At 52.9% G+C, this 21,198-nt stretch overlaps 2 protein-coding genes across 2 annotated transcripts; one reads left to right on the top strand and one right to left on the bottom strand.

The window, feature by feature from the left end:
* Window positions 1–331: 331 nt before the first annotated feature.
* On the top strand, window positions 332–10,427 carry Znf526 (zinc finger protein 526). Its single transcript, XM_059280015.1, is given in 5 exon segments — window positions 332–948; window positions 2,175–2,282; window positions 3,901–3,991; window positions 4,085–4,652; window positions 4,654–10,427. Coding segments are annotated over 2 exon segments (1,986 nt in total). The 5' UTR covers window positions 332–948; window positions 2,175–2,282; window positions 3,901–3,991; window positions 4,085–4,101; the 3' UTR covers window positions 6,089–10,427.
* Gsk3a (glycogen synthase kinase 3 alpha) lies at window positions 8,430–18,303 on the bottom strand. The gene is made up of 11 exons (XM_059280025.1): window positions 17,843–18,303; window positions 16,014–16,201; window positions 14,247–14,330; window positions 13,977–14,087; window positions 12,089–12,219; window positions 11,893–11,999; window positions 10,946–11,043; window positions 10,767–10,862; window positions 10,021–10,207; window positions 9,658–9,750; window positions 8,430–9,101 (listed from the first exon to the last, which is right to left on the bottom strand). The coding sequence occupies exons 1-11, from the start codon at window positions 18,123–18,125 to the stop codon at window positions 9,028–9,030; spliced, it is 1,452 nt and encodes a 483-aa protein (XP_059136008.1). The 5' UTR covers window positions 18,126–18,303; the 3' UTR covers window positions 8,430–9,027.
* Between the last annotated feature and the right edge of the window lie 2,895 nt (window positions 18,304–21,198).

Genomic DNA, 21,198 nt, shown 5'->3' with positions numbered 1-21,198 from the left:
ACCGGCTCTATACTGGCTGTTTGCTTTCTCTGGACCTTAGCTTTACCACCTGTGACACGGACGGCAGTGGAAACAGAGTCCACTGTGTGCTGTGTGCTCTCTGTGTGACTATCATTGAATCAGCGAAGAATGAGAGGAAGGGAAAGCCATTTATAAACCGGAAGGTTTCTATGATAGGTGGGTTATACTGGGTACCCACAGGGTGTGGGGCCCTGAGCTGAACTTTTTTTTTTTTTTTTTTTTTTTGTTTTTGTTTTTTTCTTTTTTTGGTTTTTTGAGACAGGGTTTCTCTGTGTAGTTTTTGGTGCCTGTCCTGGATCTCACTCTGTAGACCAGGCTGGCCTCGAACTCACAGAAATCCGCCCGGCTCTGCCTCCCGAGTGCTAGGACTAAAGGCGTGCGCCACCGCCGTCCGGCGAGCTGAACGTTTTTACCTATACGAAAATGTCCAATGCCTCGAATAGCCTTCCAGGCGGATGTGATTCAAGCCCACTTTACATATGAGTAAAACTGAGGCGGCCCAGAAAAGTACCTCAAGTGTGTCTGGCTTTGAAGCTATGCTTCAGAGACGCTCAGTCTCTTCCGCCAAGAGATGCTACCTGTCAAAGTCTCGCGTAGCCCAGTTCACTTATGAGACCTCGCTCTATAAGGATGCACACTTCTCTCCTCTGAATTTTCAAACAGCAGGAAAGGAGCGGCACGGGAGAACTGCGCAGGCGCCTCCCCTGGACCCGGGCACCGCCCACAGGGCACTGGTGTCTGCGTGGAGAAACGCTGGAAGCCCCGCCTGAGGATCAACACGCAGGCGCAAGGGCGCGTGCCCTGCGCTACCAGCTCTGATTGGCTGCCTCGGGTGAGGGCGCCGCCCAATGGGAGGCGTGGATAGTGAGGGGTCCCACACGCCTGCTGCGGAGGGTCCGTGTCAAGAGCGGCAGGGGCTGCTTGGAGGTAAGAGAGATGGGTGAGGGCGCCGCGGGGCGGGCGGGGAAGAGAGCGCTAGGTGCAGGGGGAGAGTGGAGGAAGACGGAAGGGCACAGTAAGGGTCGGAGAGCCTTGGGGCCTGCGATTAGGGCTGGAGTAGCGCGGGATGATCGACAGCTCCTTCCTGTGTGCCCTGGAGGCGTCGGGGGAGCCCCTGGTGTGTGCAGGACCCAGCTTGAGCTCACTTGCACACACGACCCCTGCAGGGGGCCCTCACGCTGCAGAGGAGTCTGGTAGGAGAAAAGGGCAGTGTAGCGGGAAAGTTGAACTTTCCGGCCCCTGGTGGAGGTGCTCAGATCGACTTTCTGTATACAGAGGTTTAAGCTGAATTCCACCTACCCTGACTCAGTGTAGGATTGGGGGAAAGGAATGCAGACCAGAAAAGTGCCAATTTCAGGTTACCTGGGCTACTTTCTAGAAAGACATTTCTTAGGATTGTGTCCGTGTTGTTAAATGAGTTTTGGAAGGGTTTTGTTTTTTAGATGAGATTCGTGGTGGATCGGCTCCTATGCACCATCCTTTTATTTGTGTGATCTCATCGGACTTTTTAAAGTTTGTCCATCCACTCCGTTCTGGTTCAAGCCAAGTAGCACGCTCTGATCCATCCCCCAGAAGTAGTTCTGTCTTACCAGTGGGGATGTAATCAAGGCAAAATGCAACTTTCCACCTCCTGCCACCACCCCCCATCCCCAGCCCTGTTTAACTGTTTTTAGAAAAATCCTTTATGGAATGGTTCAAACCTAATGAGGAGCCAGTTGTAGTGGCACATGCTTTCAATGCCAGCACTGAAGAGGTAGAAGTAGGTAGATTTCTGTGAGTTTGAGGCTACCTGCTCTACATGGTGAGTTCTAGACCAGCCAGGGCTAGATGTCTCCAAACAAAACCCACTTAACGGGAGATTTGGAATTGGTAGATAAGGAAAGTTTAGCTCCTGAACATTTAGCAAATCATTTATTCACAGAGCATTCATTGTGCATCAGCTAAAAACAGGGCCTTGTGCTGGGCTGTGTACTGTGGAAATGCATAGAATGGGAGAGTTGAGTTGGTAGAAGTGCAGTGTGCACAGAGATGATTAAGGTCCCAGCACCTCACTTCCTATAGAGAGCCTTATTGAGTCACTGAATACTCCTGTGTGCCTACTGTATGCTGGGCATTGAAAACATGTGCCTTTCTTGGCATTGGAAACACTTCAGTGATGAAGAAGCTAAAATTGCTGACCTCTGGGATCAGTCCGTGAACAGCTTCTATACCAGGGCTACCAGCAGAGTCTACTTGCTTCAGACGCAAACGGAAGTGAATAGGTAAAGAAGGTGGCCATTGGCACTTGGGAGGCAGAGGAAGCAAGACTGAGAACCAGACTCTACTGTGTACATACTGAGGTCAGGGCCAGCCTAGGTACATATAAACTCCTGTTTCAAAAACAAAAACCAAAAGCAGGGGCCAGCAAGATGGCCCAGCAGGTAAAGGTGCATGCCACGCAACCCTGGTAACGCAAGTTTAATCCTTGGAATCCATAAATGTTGCAGGGAAAGGATGAACTCCACAAAGTTGTCCTCTGACCTCCACATGTATGCCATAGCATGTACTCATGCATACAGGCACACAGTAACATAAGCAAAAAATGGTGGAGGAGGGGGGGCCTTCAAGATGGTTCAGCAGGTAAAGGCAATTGACACTAAGCCTGATGACCTGAGTTTCATCTCAGAACCTGCATGATAGAACCAAATCCTGCAAGTTGTCATCTTACCTCTATACATTTGCCCTCACCTAATAAATAAGTGTAATAAAGTAGAAATAAACTGTCCTTTAAAAAGATGGGGATTGAAGCTGGGTGGTGGTGGCAGCGGCGGCAGTGGCGGCGCACGCCTTTAATCCCAGCACTTGAGAGGCAGAGGCAGGAGGATCTCTGTGAGTTCGAGGCCAGCCTGGGCTACAGAGTGAGTTCCAGTAAAGGTGCAAAGCTACACAGAGAAACCCTGTCTTGAAAAACCAAAAACAAACAAACAAACAAACAAAAAAGATGGGGATTGGATCAGAAGGCTAGTTCCTAGGCTTAGGGGTTGAGGCCAGACAAAGAGCAGAGAAAGTAGGACACGGAGTGGAAGATTTGAGAGGTTTGGTTTGTTTTTCTTTCCTTTTTTTTTTTTTTTTTTTTTTTCAGTAGCCTTGGCTGCCCTGGAACTCGCTCTGTAGACCAGGCTGGCCTTGAACTCATAGAGATCCACCTGCCTCTCAAGTGCTGGGATTAAAAGCGTGTACCACCACCGCCCAGCAAGATCTGAGAGTTTTATATCCTAGGTGCTAAGTGTGATAGTGCACACTTGTGATCTCAGGACTGGGAGGCTGAGGCAGAAGGATCACTTCAAAGCTATCCTCTATTGCATAGCGAGTTTGAGGCCAGCCTGGGCTGCATACAAACCCAGGTATTGGCTTTTGTTAACAAAGTACCTTAGTTTTGTGGTCAGTCTGTCTTTTAGTTCCATTTTACAGGTGAGAAAACTGTCTCAAGAGAGAGGAAGTAAAAAGGGAGAGCTCAAGAGCCAGGCAGTGGTGATGCATGCCTTTAATCCCTGCACTCAGGAGTTCGAGGCCAGCCTGGTCTACAGAGTGAGTTCCAGGACAGCCAGGGCTGTTACACAGAGAAACCCTGTCTCGGAAAAAAAAAAGGAGCTCAGATTCAAGCTGAGGGAGGTGTAGTTTTCACTCTTGTAAATGCTTTGCCATGCGAGTATACCAGAACAGGAAAGGGGTTGCACAGAGAGGAAACCTCATGGGCAAAGGCTGAGAGGGGTGTGTGTGTGTGTGTGTGTGTGTGTGTGTGTGTGTGTGTGTGTGTGTGCGCGCGCGCGCGCGCGCGCGCGCGTCTCTGAGGGGGCAGCATCAGAGGCCAGGCTCCAGAGTACCCACTCTGTCTTGCAGACACCCTCCTGTAGTAGCTGCGACAGGCTGAGACTCGGGATCATGAAAGACTGAGGTATAAACATTGAAGAAAGACTTGATTGACAGACGGGTGAGTAATGGAATGAGCAAGGGAACGCCTGCAGACATCCCACTCCCCTTGGGTTCCTGGCGTACCACTGGCTCCTGCCCCCTCTTTCTCCAGGCACTGCCTTCCCCAGAATGGCAGAGATGGTGGCAGAGGCAGCTGAGATGCCAACACAGTCACTGGGATCAGTGGAAATTTCAACCCCTGCGTCAGGAGCGCTGGCAGAGCTGGCAACAGCAGTGACTGAGATGACCCCTGGGGAGGCCCTTGCCTCGTCCCTCTTCTTCCAGCACCACCAGTTCATGTGCTCTGAGTGTGGCAGCCTCTACAACACCCTGGAGGAAGTCCTCTCCCACCAGGAGCAACACCTGCCCACCATGGCAGAGGAGGAGGTGCTGACTACCCAGGACACGGGCCTGGAGCCTGAGCTAGTGCCTGGCACTGGGGAGGGACCTTTCCAGTGTGGTGAATGCAGCCAGCTTATCCTCTCCCCCAGTGAGCTCCTGGCACACCAGGATGCCCACCTGCAGGAGTCTGCAAGCCAGATCCAGTACCAGTGTGGAGACTGCCAGGAGCTCTTCCCCTCTCCGGAGCTGTGGGTTGCTCATCGGAAGACACAGCACCTTTCCAGTACAGCAGAAGAGCCTCCAGTATTGCCTCCTTTGCCTCCCCCAACACCGCCACCCCCCGCCAGCAGAAGTCAAGATGGAGCCCTATGAGTGTCCGGAGTGTTCCACCCTCTGTGCCACCCCTGAAGAGTTCTTGGAGCATCAGGGCACTCACTTTGACTCCCTGGAGAAAGAAGAGCGCAATGGGTTGGAGGAGGAGGAGGAGGAGGAGGAGGAGGAGGAAGAGTCAGATGAGGAAGAAGCCGCTGCAGAGCTCACTGCTGATGATATGGGAGGTGACAAGTGCACAGCTGACCCAGCTCAGAGCTGTGGGGATTGTTCCCAGCACTATGCCTCTTCAGGTGCACGCCGCCGACACCGACGGGCATCTCGTGGCCTAGCATCTGCCACCCACCCCTACCACTGTAACCAGTGTCAGCGCAGCTTCAGCTCTGCCAACAGGCTGACGGCTCATGGGCGGGCCCACGTGGGTGGTACCCATGAATGTCCTACCTGCTCCAAGGTCTTCAAGAAGGCGGCCTCTCTGGAGCAGCACCAGCGGCTGCACCTCGGGGAAGCCCGCTACCTCTGTGTGGACTGCGGCCGTGGCTTTGGCACTGAGCTCACACTGGTGGCCCATCGGCGAGCCCATACTGCCAACCCATTGCACCGCTGTTGCTGTGGCAAGACCTTCAGCAACATGACCAAGTTCCTTTACCACCGGCGAACTCACACTGGGAAAAGTGGAACCCCCACCAGGGTAGCAGCTGTCTCCCCAGCTCCGGCTGAGCCCACGCCCCCACCTCCGCCTCTGCCTGCCCAGCTGCCCTGTCCACAGTGCCCCAAGTCCTTTGCCTCAGCCTCCCGGCTTTCCAGGCACCGGCGTGCAGTGCATGGCCCCCCTGAACGCCGGCACAGGTGCGGGGTTTGTGGCAAGGGCTTCAAGAAGCTGGTCCATGTGCGCAACCACCTGCGGACACACACAGGCGAGAGGCCCTTCCAGTGTCACTCCTGCGGCAAGACCTTTGCTTCTTTAGCCAACCTCAGCCGCCACCAGCTGACCCACACAGGCGTGCGTCCCTACCAGTGCCTGGACTGTGGCAAGCGCTTCACACAGAGCTCCAACCTACAGCAGCACCGGCGGCTACACCTACGGCCGGTGGCCTTTGCACGTGCCCCTCGTCTTCCCATCACTGGTCTCTACAGTAAGAGCCCCTACTACTGCGGAACCTGTGGCCGCTGGTTCCGCGCCATGGCAGGCCTGCGACTGCATCAGCGGGTCCATGCCCGAGCCAGGACTTTGACACTACAGCCTCCCAGGTCACCCTCTCCTGTCCCACCCCCACCCCCTGAACCTCAGCAGACCATCATGTGCACAGAGCTTGGAGAGACCATCGCCATCATTGAGACTTCCCAGCCACTGGCCCTGGAGGATACACTGCAGCTGTGCCAGGCAGCACTGGGTGCCAGTGAGGCCAGTGGACTGCTGCAGCTGGACACAGCCTTTGTGTGACAGAGTGCAAGAGAAATGGTGAAAGGCTCGCTTACAAGATTGAGTATGGGCACCTCGGGAGAAGAGGACCCCCTGGTGAGCTAACCTGGCACCCTCATGGCAGAATCCACCCTGCTGGCCTCTTGTAACTGCTGCCTCCTCAGAACAACCCTGCCAGGTTTCTCCTGTCACCTTTCTCTGCCCAGGGTGAAACTGAAGCTCTGTGAAGAGATGTGATCTGTCTCAGCCCCTGCTGCTTTGTTGCAGAAACAGGGTTTGCCGAGGCTCTTTGCACAGCATCACCCAGTGCTCAGCACCACCAGGTAACCTTTATGAGCACCAACCATATGCCTGCCAGGCCTGTGCCACACACTCTCATATACCTCTTCAGATCTGCTCGTAAGCCCACCCCACCCCCCACACACACCTTTCCCTGGACTTTGGGTGCCTGGGACTTAGCTCTGCTGGGTACAGGAAGGCACGTAGTTTCTCTGAGCTTGCTTCTTCTCAGTGTTGACAATATGAAAAGAAATCTGTAGGTACCCCCAGTACTCAGCTCAGATTGGGTGATGATGAAGACCCAGGAGTGAAGCAGACGCAGCTCTGAACTCAGGCATGCTCAGTCCAGCAGGAGCAACAGACTGAGGACAAACAGCGTCTGAGTGCTGCCGCTGGTTCCTCCAGCCTCTGCTCAAGGCCTCCCTCACACGTGCCGTGGTGCTACCGGCCAGTGGCAAGGCAGGCCTCAGGATCTCTGGCCTGATGGGAAAGTGTAGGGACAGTGGGATCTGAGAATAGGGAGCAAGCCTCCATAGGAGATGATCAAGAGTGAGACTCCTAGTGGCCCAGTTCCTGAAGTAAAAGCAGGAATCTGCCAGTGGAAAAGAACATTCCAGACAGGACATCCAGGTATAGTTGCAGTGAACACCCGACTGCCTGGCATTGTCCATCAGGCCGGACATAGAACCTATGTATCATCCCTCTTGTATAAGTAAGGAAACAGGAAGTCTCAAATTGTGAGATTTGAACGCAGTTCTTAGGACCATCTGTATTGTTCTGAGTAAGATCTAAAGCCCAAAGATGTCACATGTCCGGGGTTTATTCCCCTGGAGAAGGCAGTGTCCTGGAGCATTTGGGATTTGAGGGGCCTTGGAAACAGGAAGGGATCCTGTTTTTCATAGGGTGTCCTTCCCCTCCCTAAGATGAATATAGGAGACCAGTGGGGCAGGGCTCCCCCAGGCCTTGGCAGACCATGATGCTCCAACAAGAGAAGCAAAATGTTGCTGGGGCTGGGCATTGTCTGGGAGATATGCCCAGGCTTTGGAAGTTGGGGTGAGTCGTTGAAGGCATGTACAGGGAGGGTGTCATGTCTCCCTGAATCAGAGCAAGAAGAGTGTGAGGCTGGCAGTGGTCCAAGAGAGGATGAACAGAATTGAGTAAGGACTTCAGGGTCAAGTTGGTAGACAACCCCAGTGACCAGTGAACGAGTAGGTCCATCCCTTAGCCCAAGGCAGCCATTCTTACCCTCCTTCACAACTGGCTTGAGCAAAAGGATAAGGTCTGTCCTGCAGGGTAGACAGGTACCCCTGGGGCTGATGGAAGTGTCTAGCAGAGCCCAGAAATCTTAGACTCCCTCAAGGATATGTTTCAAAATTCCTTTCTGGGCATCAGTAGACTCCATCAGGAGGACCCAAAGTTGTCCCCTCCCTTTCTGGAGCCTCCTACCCACTCACTGCTTGGCACCATGTGGAGATACCATTTCCTTCTGCCCATGGTCCCCACCATCTGGCTCCAGCATATTTTAAAAGTCAAGGGGAAAATCCAGGCAAGGTGGCACAAGCCTGCAATCACAGCATTTGGGAGCCTAACGCAAAATCATCTCCAGTTCCAGGCAGACTTGGGCTATAATTGGAAGACCACCTCAAAAAAGAGAGAGAAAAACTAAGCTCTCTACCTCCACCCTCCTGAGGCTGCCACTTCCCAACGTCCCTAAGGGAAGTGAAGCAAGTGTTTCAGAGTTAAGCCCTCGGAATCTGCCTGTCCATACATACCCACCCCGCTGAGTTTACAGACAGACCCTGCAGAAGACATCCCTTTGTTCAAGTCCTGACTTTGCCTCTTATGTTCTGGGGTTTCAACCACTCTGAACTTCGGTCCCACTGATCCCCCAGGACATTCACCCTTCCCCAGCTGAAGCGGCTGGTTTGTGCAAGGTCATGGGCAGGCCCCACATCTGTGGTGGATAAGTACTAGTGCTTTAGGGGTTTCCAGCCTCTTGGTGTCCCCTGCCTAAGGTACAACTCATTCCAAACCCTGACCCCCCCACCTCTGTGGAAACAGGCAGTCAGACAGGAAGAAGGGCTTCATGCCAATAATTTATTGAACAGAGGTCTGTACACAGGCAAACCTTACTGTGGAAACTAAGACACCAGGGGCTCTTCCCTACTCCCTCCTTCCAGGATGGGGAGAGGGTGGAAGCCTTGGGAGCAGAGGACAAGAGGGGGGTACAGCTGAAGGGGGGCAGGTTGGATGGTGTGAATCGACGTTTTTCTTTAAGAAAAAAATTATAACAATCTATTTACACCCAGGGGGCCAGGGAAGGGAAGAGGAGGTGGGCTGGGCTGGTTCTATTTACAAGGGACATGGGGGGGGAGGGGGAAGGAGTGGTAGCCTGGGGGAGGGGAGGGGACCAAGGGGGTAGAAGGTCCTCATACCCCCAAGTCCCCTGTCCATCCTTCTCTTCCCTCCCCATAACCAGTTAAAATCCTCTTTAAAAAGCCCCCCACAAAGGTGAGGCTGGTGAGGGAGGGAGGGCCTAGATGTTGGGGGTAGGAGTTCATTTACCTCTGCCCTCTAGTCTAGGGGCCCAGCCAGGGCAGGAGCTTGATGGGCTATGGCCCCCCTTCCCAGCCCCACTTGGGAGTTCCCAGATGGATGTGGAGGGGTAGTTGGTGGGGCCCTCAAGAAGAGTTAGCGAGGGTAGGTGTGGCATCGGGTGCCTGCCAGTCTGGGCTGGTTTGAGTCTCAGTTAAAGCTGAAGAAGGAGAGGGGAGGAGTGGACAGTTAGCCTTTGCCTCGTACCCCACCCCATGCCCATGAGAGCACAACTTCCTTCAAGACACTATGCAAGAAGCTGACAGCTGTCACTTCAGGTTCAGGGCTACAGACTCAGATGCCAAAGGGCCAGCTTGACACTACAGTGGCTCACATCAGGGAGCCGCCCTCCACAGGAGAGGGGGGCAGCTGGACAGAGCTCCAGCTGCTGTCAGGAGAAAGGCAGACCACAGCTGCCAAATCCAATTTTCTTCCCCAAAGAAACGGGGAATCTGGGTTTTTAACCAAAATGGCCCAATCTTTAAACGTGGGCAACTTTCTGTTTATTTGTTCAGACCAAGAAATGTTCGGTCGTCTAGTTGGCACTTAAATGTGGGCAGTACTGCCCTATAAAGCTGGCTGCTGACATACTGTAAAATGCGCCTTCTGTGCATCAAATGTCAACAACTGAAAACCTGTAGGAAACTGCTGTCACCAAGGACGGCCCCCACTTCACATGCGCTGCTTTAGCCCTCAACACGTGCTCCCTAGCTTACCTTGTGAGGACGAGGTGAGGGCGGCAGGGCCTGCTGGGGACCTCAGGTGAGGAGGGATGAGAATGGCGTTGAGAGACGGCTGGATGGAGAGTTCTAGACACAGGGATTCACACGCCCAGTCAGGGAGAGCAGGGCGTTTGGGAAGCCGGTTAGGGTTAGGGTGCGGCACCGATAGGGACCCAGCTATGGCCAGGCCAGGCGGTTAGCCACAGGACTCTTAAGTGTAAAACTGGAGAAGGCCTTGGCATCCAGCTACAATGTGGAAACATCTGGCTGAGCCCAGGGCCGCCCTGTACCCTCTCAGCTCCCAGCCCTGTCTCCACATCCCCCAACAACTCCTCAAGACCCAAGCTGTGCTCTCACCACCAGGGCTGAAGTTGAAGAGGGGGGGAAGCGGGCGGTTGTTGGGGAGCTGGGTTCCGAGACACCGCAGTTCATCAAAGAAGCTGTGGGCACAGGCCTCTAGTGGGGAGAGCCTCGAGGATGGAGTGTACTCCAGCAGGCTCGAGCAGAGCGCAATGGCCTCAGGTGGTGTCCGAGATTTGAACACCTGTGGGTAGAGTTAAGTGGGTGGGTGCTGGGGCACCAGTGTGGTGTGCCTCATAGTGCTGCCTGCCTCCCTGACAATCCAACTCCCCAGTAAGGAAACAGGCATAAACACTGAGCTGGGTTTCCTTGCCACTACATACATGGGAATCTTGTATTTACGTATGGGTTCTCAACTTTTAAAATTCTATAAACTTCAAAATCTGAAAGTGTTGTTGACTGACTCCCTGGATAACTTCAAGACACACACACCCCCGTCATAATTTAGTTTTATGTCTTAGATCTGTTTATTTTACTTTATGAATGTTGTGCCTGCGTGCATGTGCCTTAACCACCTGCATGCCTGTAGGATCCCCTGGAACTGGCTTACAGGTAGTTGTGAGCTGCCACGTGGATGCTGGGACTGGAACCCAGGTCCTCTGCAACAGTAACAAGTGCTCTTAACCACTAAGCCGTGTCTCCAACTCCACAAGCCATGATTTTTAAGCCAGGTCCCCAGAGCAATTGGCCTCCAAGGGGACCCACCCTTTCAGCCATGCTGTGTATGTCCCTAGTTCTGCTACCTTTGTCCAGGGGTGAGCTTTGATCTGCGGGAACTTGAACTCTGTGTAGTTGGGGTTCATCTCTCGGATTTGTTCCCGGGTTGGTGTTCCTAGTACCTGTAAAGGAAAGGGAGGGGTGTGAGACAAGGGCCCTTTCCTAGGCCCACCCCTGCCCTCCCTGGCTCTGCCCCTGCCTTCACCTTGATGATCTCCACAAGCTGGTCCACCCCACTGTCCCCAGGGAAGATGGGCTGGCCAAGAAGCAGCTCAGCCAGTACACAGCCAGCCGACCACACATCTGAAGGGGAAGGGTAGAGGTTCAATACCAGGCAGCCAGAGCCACCAAGCCTACTCCTTTGCGCACACTGCTCCTCATGGCTATCTCAGAGGTATTGGCCCGAGACCATACCCAGTGTGGGAACACTGGAGCCTGATCCTCAACTTCCAGGGCCACTTGGTTCAGCTGTGCTTAAACAGCCCCCATGCCCTCTGTGAGTGACCCCAATGAACCCTTTAAATCCTTCTCTGCTTCTTAGCTAGGCCCACACAAGGCCTGACCCTGCCAACTGGCACCTGTGTGCTTTGGGCCCCAAGAAAGCTTTCAATCTTGGACTAGCTATTCCACCGCCTAGCCTCTGTTCTGCCCATGGGAGAACTGTGGCCTGGCCTGCTCACCTTACTCCCCACTCTGTACCTTGACCTGCATGGTACAAGTTCACATCTGAGGACCATACCAGCTCCTCAGACTGACATTCCCCTTCAACTCTTCCACATTTCAGCCTGCCTTCAGGACAGAAAAAGACAGGCCCTAGGAGCAGGCCATACCCTCCTGCTAACAGTTCCCTCAAGGTTACTGCCACCCCCTTCCCTCTAACAGAACAGGCTGACTGTGAGGGTCTAGAGGCAAGTCAGTTTTGAAATTTCAGCCCTGCCCTGGCCAGCTGTTGAGCCCGTGGAGGGGAGCTGCATAGCAGCCAGCCTTGCATTGCTTAGCTGCTCAAACAAGATGCACCAGCGCCAGCCTCCTCAGCCTGTGAGGACCAGTGTAGGAACAGACGGTAAGCTTTAATCACCAAGCCTGCAACAGTGCCCAAGAGCTCAAAACCTGCCAAGACTGCCACTCCCCAGTCCCCGTCCCCTAACTGACCGATGGATGAGGTGTAATCTGTGGCTCCGAAGATGAGCTCTGGGGCACGGTAGTACCGAGAACAGATGTAGGAAACATTGGGCTCCCCCCGAACCAACTGCTTTGCACTGTGGGAAGAGACGGCAGGGTTAAGCATAAACCCAAGGCTGAGGTTCTCACCCCTTTAGGCACCCCACAGGCTCCAGGTCAAACCTACCTGCCAAAATCGCAGAGCTTGAGGACAGCAGTGTCGGGGTCCACAAGCAAATTCTGGGGCTTGATGTCACGGTGACACACACCTTGGGAGTGGATGTAGGCCAAGCTCCGGAAGAGCTGGTACATGTACACCTAAGATGGGCAGGGCACAGCTCAACTCCAGCCCACGGCTTCCCACACGCACATTGTTGGCCCCATCAGGCCACTGTCCCTGCTGGCTGTCCCATGGCCTCAGTTCCTGAATCCTGTTTGAAACCCCTGGTTCTAGAACTTTAGTGCCTGCCACAATCACTTAGACTTACCAGAATAGGCCAGAAGGCCTCATTCCCAATTTCTGATTCTGCAGCTTAAGGATGGCATGCTGGGCTTGGGCCTGGCCCCCACACAGGGAACTGCTGCCCCGTCACCCCCAGCATGAGCCTTAGGAGTGACACCAGAAGGTCTTGCCATAACACAGGGTGTGGGCCAGGCACTCTGCTCCCTCTCACCAAAACCACCTCCTGCTGACAGCTCCTCTCCAGCTTCATTTCCTGCCTGCCTGCCTGCCTGCCTGCCTTACACCCACTGACTAGAGCCTAAGCAAGGTTTTTAGTTTTGATTTGTTTTTAATTTGTGTTACATTTTGATTGTGTGTACATGCCCGCCCCTGGGAGAGGGGGTTACACATTCGCCACAGACCACAACTGGCAATCAGAGGACAACTTGCTGACGTCGGTTCTTTCTTTCAACATGTGAGTCCCAGTAATTGGTTCTCAAATTTGGTAGCAAGCATCTTTACCATGGAACCTTTCTGGAAATTTTTTTTAAAATTTTTATTTATTTATTCATTTATTTTTTGGAGTTAGGGTCATACACTGGCTTCCAAGCTGGCCTTGAACTTGCAATCCTCCTGCCTTAGCCTCCTCAGTGCTGGGATTACAGGCATGCACCACTACATGCAGCCAGGACCTTTGAGTTTGCATTCTCCTGCATCCCCTGGACCTGGTGTATATATACCTCAACACACAAGGCTGTTTCTGGGACCCCCTCCTCCTGTGCCTGTATCACACTACTCTCCTCCCAGCGTTCCTTGCTCTTTCTCACCCCCAGGCAGGGAAGGGGTGTTCTGTTTCCAGAACTCCCCATGGCCCTCTACATTAGCAGCAGCTCCTCAGCTTTATCATTGTCTGTGATGGTGCCTATAAATAACCTCATCAAACACAGGTCTTTGTTTTAAAGACAGTCCTGGCTGTCCTGGAGCTTACTATGTAGACCAGGATGGCCTTGAACTCAGAGATCCTCCTGCCTCTGCCTCCTCAGTGTTGGGACAAAAAGTGTGTACCACCATGCCCAGCCAAACAGCTCTTCACAGGCAAGGCCTGGGTTTCAGTCAGCTGTCCTCAGGAACTGCTCAGCACTGGCTAAGCACAGGAGCAGCCACAGCACAACTCAGAACTGAACTGCCCTCCCAGTAGAGATAGCTCAGCTGCAGCTGCAGCAGCAGCAGCAGCAGCAGCAGCAGCAGCAGCAGCCACAGGCACAGCCCACATGAGCATCAGCTCACCTGGGTACAAGTGCTGAACCATGAACAGGCCCACAGGTGATACGGGGAGAGGCCTGCCTGGCTCTTCTGTGTGGCCGCCCCCTTCCTGTGACTCCAGGCTTTCGCACTTACCCTGCCCAATGGTCCTACTGTGTGGAGCAGTTCCTTTTCCACCTCCTTGGCAAGCCCTTGCCTTGGCCCTCCCCTGGACTTAGCCCAACCCATCTGCAAGCTACAAGGCTGAAGATGGGGAGCACAGGCCTCCAAAGACCAACCTAACTGGAAGATGAAGGAACCCATAGGCATAGTTAGCCCAGAGCCCCTGGTTTTGTGGGCCTGTGCTCCAGCAGCCTGCCTGCCTGCCTACCTTGACATAGATGATAGGGATGATCAGCTTGGCCTTGGTAAAGTGACGGGCCACCCGGTACACTGTCTCGGGCACGTATTCCAGCACCAGATTTAAATACAGCTCATCTTTCTGGAGGGCAAAGGAGAGATGAGACATTGTAAGGGAAGAGGGAAGGTGTGCAGAGAATAGTGAGAGACAGACAGGACCTCCTGGGAAAGGCAGGCAGGAAAATGGATAGCATCTGAGTATGGCAATACCCCTACACACCTTAGATTCCCAATGTCTCACCTTCTCCCCACTGGAGTAGAAAAAGTACCGTAGCCTCACGATATTGCAGTGGTCCAGCTTACGCATAATCTGCAGCTCTCGGTTCTAGAGGGCAAAGGGAGAATCTCAATACATCCGATTCCCTGCTTCCCTCTGGCCCCAGTACCATCACCTCCACCCCACACCTATTTCTGCTAACAGAGCAGGCAGCTCTTCCCTGTGTTCCAAACTCAAGGCTCCAAGGCCTGGGGGAGTGAGAAGAGGAGGATTAGTCCTTCACCCCTGGCCCCTTCCCCTCACATGCAAGCTGGTGCCTATAGATAAGTTAGTCCTGGGCCACCAATGTATTTACTTCAACCTGCTTCTTAGAAGTTTTCTAACTACTGCTGACATGTAAAGCTCAATTATTTCCTTCATAAAGCCAGTCCTCAGCATCTCTTGGAAAATTTACTGAAGCTAGGCCTGGTGGTGCTGGCCTGTGAACTCAGCTATTCAGAAGGCAAAGGCAAGAGGATTTCAAGTTCAAGGACAGTCTAGGCACACCTTAGTGCGGCTCTGTGTCAAAATAAAAGAGTGCTAGGGATCTAGCTAGCTCAGTGGTAGAGCAATTGCACAGCATGCACAAACCTCTGGGTTCAATCCCACATACCACCGAAACTAAAGAAATGAGACCACATAAACATCACCACCAAACACGGGCACAAGCAGCCATAGATAGCAGTGGTTGCCTGGTTCACCCCGACCCCCATCACCCTCTATCACCCTCTCAGTTGTGAGTACCCAGTACTCACAACTCCAGCTTAAACCCTAGGCTCCACACTTCCAATCTCATCTTCCACTCCATGCCTGAGCCTCTTTCCACTGTCTGTCCCCCTCTAGGGCCTCAGAAGTCGTCCCAGATCCCTCTCATCTCTGCAGTTCAGCTCCATCAAGGTCTGACTGACACCCCAGAGCTCCTCCTAAGAGCCTTCACTGACCAGCCCCAGGCCCAGGCTGTTACCCCATCTAATCTGGTACAGTCCTCCACTTCCCTCTCTTTCTCCTATTAGTTCCCCAGGCCTCTGCTAGCTCACAGAGCACCCTTTCCTCCAGAGACAGAACCCTTCCCTGCACCCAGACAAGTGACTCAAGTGAGCATCAAAAGGCTGGATTCCATTGGGCACCTGCCGACACCTGGGACAGAGCACGACATTCAGAGCTACCAGCATCATCAGCCTTACCAGACCTTTTCTTCTGGAAGAGATGTGACCAAGTGGTTGAGGAGAAGGACTCGGGAGTCAACAGGCCAGAGCCTCCCCCTGAAGGGCCCCTTACTATGCAGCCTCATTTCTGCTGATGTAGGGCAGGAATAGCAGCAGTACCTGCCCTCAGAAATGCTTCAGGTAAATTAAATTAGAACTTGCCTGTCGAGCACTTACACTAAAGAAATGCCCAGTAAACATTAGCTCTCAGCTATTCTGGAATTTACATTTCCCAGCTTCCTCCCAGTTCATTCCCTTCCTTCCTCTCTCCTGAGGCCCATGCTCAGGTCCCACTGAAATCCCAGCCTCAGGCTGGTGAGATGTTTCAATAGATCAAAGTGCTTGCCACGCAAGCCTGATGGCCTGAGTTCAATCCCTGGACTCCACAGTAGTAGGAGAACCAACTCCCAACAGTTGCCTGACCTCACGTGTGTATCATGGCACACATTACTGATATTAAGAACATTAAGTTCCGGATACCATCTCTATTGCTGGGCACAACTGGCAGTCACTCCCAGTCCCCAAACCTCCAGTCCACCCAAGCTACCTTGAACCTTTTGTCCTGAAGAACCTTCTTGATCGCCACCAGTTCCCTCGTCTCTGCCAGCCGTGCCTGGTACACAACTCCAAACGAGCCATTGCCAATCACTTTGATGTCGGTGTAAGCCACCTCTTGGGAACGCTCTGGGCCTTGGCCTAGAGTGGCTACCACTGTGGTCACCTTCCCGCTGTCACCTAAGGAACAAAGGGAATACAATCCACTGATCTTTCCTCTTTGGCCACCACAGCCCAGGGAGGGAAAGCTGTTCAAAAAGCTCACTGCAGGGGGAGGGACAGCGATTACTCCGTGACAGAGTAACTGTCTGGCACACACCTTGGGTTCAATGCCTAAGCATGGGGGAGGAGCTTAAGTACTCCAGTGACTTGGAGCCTCTCTCCAAGGAACCCTAAATTCTACTTCCCATATTGGAGGACATGCAAACATACTTTCCATTAAAGGGTAAGCACCTCCTGATTTCTCCTTCTAGCAAACATCAGCAAGTCACTTGGTGGTGGGAGCCACCAACACCTCAGGTATAGAATCCAGCCACACTGGGCTCCCCAGCCTTTGGCCCCTTCTGCAGGGCAGGCACAAGGTACCATCAAAGGAACAGAAGGTACAAGGTACCACTCAAAGGAACAGAAACTATGGGGTGTTCTTTCTTCAGGAAAACTTTGGCCATTCTCAGTCAGAGGGCACTGACTTCTCAGTCCTCCCCAGCAAAGTTAGGACCATTACCACGGCTCCTGAGTGACAGAAATGAACTGAACGAAGTGACAATGCCCTGACCCTCCCTTGGGGGTAGGGATGGGGATGCTGTTACCGTTACCAAGCACTTTGCATTGGAATGGGCACTGGCCTGGCCTCTCCATCTGTGTGGTCCTGAGGAGCACCTGACCTGAGAATGGAGCAGCTGATCTCCCGGACTGCTAGGGGATATTCTGTCCTGGTGCCCAGTCTCTGAGGAGCAGCAAACCTTGGTGCCATTCCTAGTCACCCACTCCCTTTAGGAAACTTATCAACAAATTCTAATTGGGAGGGAGCAGTGAGTGACATTTTGAAAATAATCCTATATTTTTTTTTTTTTTTAAAGCCAAAGACAGCCACTTCAAACCCATATTTTATAGTAGGTGTAACCCATGCCATCCTGTTCCATTTTTGCTAAAGGGCCCCGCCCCCCCCCCCATTTTTTTAAAAGAACACTGCCGAGGGGCTTGATTTGAAGCCCATGTTATTCCCAATCTGTTCTTATTTATAAAGAGCAATGATTATTTACTGTCCCCATTGGGGACACAAGTCTACACATTTTCAATGGGGCAAAGTGGTAATGTCAGGCCTTATGTTTTAAGCCTGGCCCTGTTCTGTGGGAACATTAGTAATCCTAAATCTGTATTTCCTAAAGAGATTCAATCCAAATCCCCATTTCTGATGGAAAGGAAATGAACAACCCCCTTTTTGTATAGGATGGTGGCTGTGATCTTATTCTTGTCTCTTAGGGGACAATAATCCTAGATCACCATTGGCAAGTACTATGACCTCTGATCCTGTTCTCTGGTGGATGGCAACGTCGTCAAGTACCCGAGACCTTGATAGTGGATACAGGAAGAATGGGGCCTGTGACCTCTGTTTCTTGGATGTTGGTAATTCTGATTCTAAACTCCAAGTGATGGTAACCCCGAAACTCCTTTATCTGGGAAGACAGAGAGCTCAGATCCCAGCCTGAAGCAGCACGGTGACCTCGAGCTTCTATCTGAGTACATGAAAGAATCTGATCGCCGTTTGATGGGCTTGGGAAACCCAGATCACCACCCCACAGGGCGCCCCTAAGTACTCACGGCCCAGCTTCACTCCGGGCGGCGGGAAGCTAGTGCCCGCGCCGGGGCCACCGCTGCCTCCTCCGCCGCTGCCGCTGGGGCCACCCCCGGAGCTCGAAGCTCCCACGCCCCCACCCATAGCCCCGACTGACGCCTTCCCGCCGCCAGTGCCTCCTGGGCCGGAGGCCGAGCCCCCGGGGCCGCCGCCACCGCCTCCGCCTCCGCCGCCTGGCTCCGCAAACGAGCTGGTCCGCGCCCGGCCCGAGCCCCCAGGGCCGCCTCCCGAAGGCCCGCCGCCACTCATGGCGCCGAGCGCAGGCCCAGGCCGCGGGGCTCGGGCTGCCTGGGCTGCCCCCGCCGCTGCCTCTGCCGCCGCCTCCCCTGGGCTCCGGCCTCTTCCAGGCCGCGCCGTTCGGGCTCCGGCTCCGGCCCAGCGCCCGCCGCGGGGCACGCCGGGAGATGAAGTCCCTCTGCGGTCGGCTTCGTTGTCGCCACCCACGACTCGCACAGCACGCCGGGAAATGGAGTTCTCAAGACCTCAGAGTAGCAGGCAGCGCGGGGAGGGGGGGCGGGGGAGCTCCGCGCTGCACGTCGGGAAATAGAGTCCTGGGTAATGTCATCCGACTCTGCCAAAAGACAACATGAAACACTTCGGAAAACACAGCCAGAGCCACACACTCACTACACAGATGCAACAGCAAGCCCCATCGGGTATCAGAAATGAAACCTTATCTACTTCACTCTCGAGCGGCGCCCAAGTCAGAGGCATGCCGGGAAATGGAGTCCAGTTACCCGCCCACTCTATGGGCTGTCGGTGACTTCCTGAGCCTGGTGCATTCTGGGAAATCGAGTCCAAACTCGTGAATACTCAGTTCTTGAACTGTGAAGCACACTGGGAAATGGAGTCGTCACCACGCCCTCACCGCATTGCAGCTGTAGACAGGCTTATAAAGCACGCTAAGAAATGAAGTCTCAAGTGGTCCTCAAACCCCAAGTACATACTGTAACTGGAAAAGATAGGATAGGAAATGGAGTAGGCATTGCACTCTCTCTGCCCAGTTAGCTGCGCCGCAGTTCCTTCCGGGAAATGTAGTCGACACCAAGAGTTAAGCGCGTTGCTTCAGTGAGCCTGATGTCTTCTGGGAAATGAAGTTCAAGACAGCTTTGAGGAAGAGGATGGGAGCTACCATCCGCCAGAAGCATGCTGGGAATAGTCCATAGTGGAATCTGACTCTTTGTGAAGCTAGGCGCAGAGGCTTCTTGGGAATTGTAGTCCACAGGGAGCACTATGGCTGGGAGTGTAGGTGAAAGGTTAAGGACGGCAGTTCCCAAGGGAAACTGTAATGAGTTACAATGTCTCCTCCCTGGTCCCTAAGTCGTAAGAATGAGCCTAAGCCGATCAGTGACTGCTGGAAAAAGGAGTCCCAAGTGGCCACATATTGGGAAGAGAAAAACGTTTCCTCCCTGCATTCTCAAAGGAGTGAATAAACAGTCCCGTGTCTCAGAACACTTGTTTTCAGATAGTCTACCTTTCTCTAGTAATATGGTTAAGACCAAGAGGATGAGCTGCCCAATGTAAAAAATTATATAGGTAGGTAGGTAGGTAGGTAGGTAGAAAACTATTTCTGTCCTGCACCCCCACTCAATTTTCTAAACTACAGGATCCTAGAGAATCCAAAAGAAGGGAACCGGCTACAAAAAGCACTTTCAGCTTTCCTGCGCCTGTTGAGGCGCCCCGTTTACCGACTAATACCCGGAAGAAAAGAAGTAGCTCCAAAGGATACTGGGAAACTGTGTGTGTGTGATCAAAGTGCTGTCCTCTCTCTGTGCTTTACTTTACTCGCAGCCTGTGTTCGGACTAAAAATTGTTGGGGATTTTCTGAAGCCTAACGTCCAGTCGACTCGGTCAGTTCCCGACTGCAATTCTCACTGGACACGGAGACAGATTAGGGCTAACGCCTCTTTAGACTACGTTATCCAGAAGGCAAAGCGCGAGTACTTCCGCCCCCTTTGCAAGCCTGCACACTTCATGCTCGACTGGAGAGGGCGTTTCTGGAGCAGCACAGCCGAATGGATGGCTGCCGCCCTCTGACGGGCTGCTCGGAGTTGAAAAGTAAAATTTAAGTCAAGCCCTAAGGCATAGGACCAAGAAGTCTCACTCAGGTGTGCGGCAGGATATAACTGATTATTTAACCGCCAGAACCCGTGGGACCTGAGCAGTGGGCTAGTCTTTGCATTGAGCTCCGTGGGGCACTGGAGGGCGAATGTCAGAGATGATCTGTAAAATGTCTCCAACTGTCTAAGAGGGTCCTAAAGATGTTTGGAGGAATTGATGGGGAGCCATGAAGAGATAAAAGAAGTCTTTGATAGACTATAAGAGGCGGAAAACAATTGTTTGGGGCATGATGGAGAAATCTCAAGAGATCTCTGTGAAAGGTATGTGAGAGAATGAGAAATTACGAGGATCTCCAAGCAGCCTGAATAGGTGAAGGATGGCTAAGAAACACAAGGGAGACTTTGGAGTTGTGTAGGTTCATGGGAGGAGGGCTATTGTAAATGGGATTTTAGGTGGAATGAATTCATCTGTAAAATGCCCTTGAAAGATTTGAGGACTTTCTAGTTGGAAGCAAAGATCTCTTTTGTTTTGTTTCTTTTGAGAACAGGGTCTCAGCTCACGCTGGCCTCAAGTTCACTACGAAGCTGAAGATGTCTTCCTGACCTTCCTGCCTGGGCCATGCTGGGATTACAGGCGTGTACCACTAAGACGGGTTTGTGATGCTGGGAACTGAACCCAAGGGTCTTGAACATGCAAAACAAGCGCTCTACCAACTGAGCCACATCTCCAGCCCTCCCTTCTCCTCTTCTGAAATAGAGCCTCCTCTGTCATGGTGGCGCACACCTTTAATCCCAGCACTTGGGAAGCAGAGGCAGGCAGATCTGAGTTCAAGACCAGCCTGGTCTACGGAGTGAGTTCTAGGACAGAGCCACACAGAGAAGCCTTGTCTCAAAAAACCAAAAAGGAGAAGAAATAGGGTATTGTTCTGTAGCAAGGCTAGCCTCGAACCGAAGCCATCCTCCTACCGGCTGAGCCTTCCCAGTGCTTGAGGCATGTGCCACTACACTGGGATCAGGGCATTTTGCAGGAAATGTTCCAGGCCTGCAAATGGATTTAGGTGGGCGATTAAAGACCTGGGGAGAGCTGCTGTCTTTAAGGCCAAATATTACCTGTGACATCCACACAGTCAAAATCTGGGGTAACAAGTTTGATTAGACCATGATCTGACCTCTGGACAGGTTCTGAAGCTGAACGCTTAGCAGTCATGTGATGAGAAGTGCTTTGAAGGGTTCTGCTGAGGCTGCTAACCAGTCCTGCTTCT

This window comes from Peromyscus eremicus, chromosome 1 (assembly GCF_949786415.1).
Source record: "Peromyscus eremicus chromosome 1, PerEre_H2_v1, whole genome shotgun sequence".
NCBI classification, from domain to species: Eukaryota; Metazoa; Chordata; class Mammalia; order Rodentia; family Cricetidae; genus Peromyscus; species Peromyscus eremicus.
The sequence above is the reverse complement of the archived record's forward strand: the minus strand, read 5'-3'. Positions and strand labels throughout refer to the sequence as shown.

Excerpts from the sequence above, each read along its gene's own strand:
- Gsk3a (XM_059280025.1), bottom strand. The coding sequence starts at position 18,125 with ATGAGTGGCGGCGGGCCTTCGGGAGGCGGCCCTGGGGGCTCGGGCCGG. Across the intron at positions 14,088-14,246 it reads TCTACTCCAGTGGGGAGAAG|AAAGATGAGCTGTATTTAAA; the intron begins GTGAGACATTGG and ends TTTGCCCTCCAG. Across the intron at positions 12,220-13,976 it reads TCCCTATCATCTATGTCAAG|GTGTACATGTACCAGCTCTT; the intron begins GTAGGCAGGCAG and ends TGCCCATCTTAG.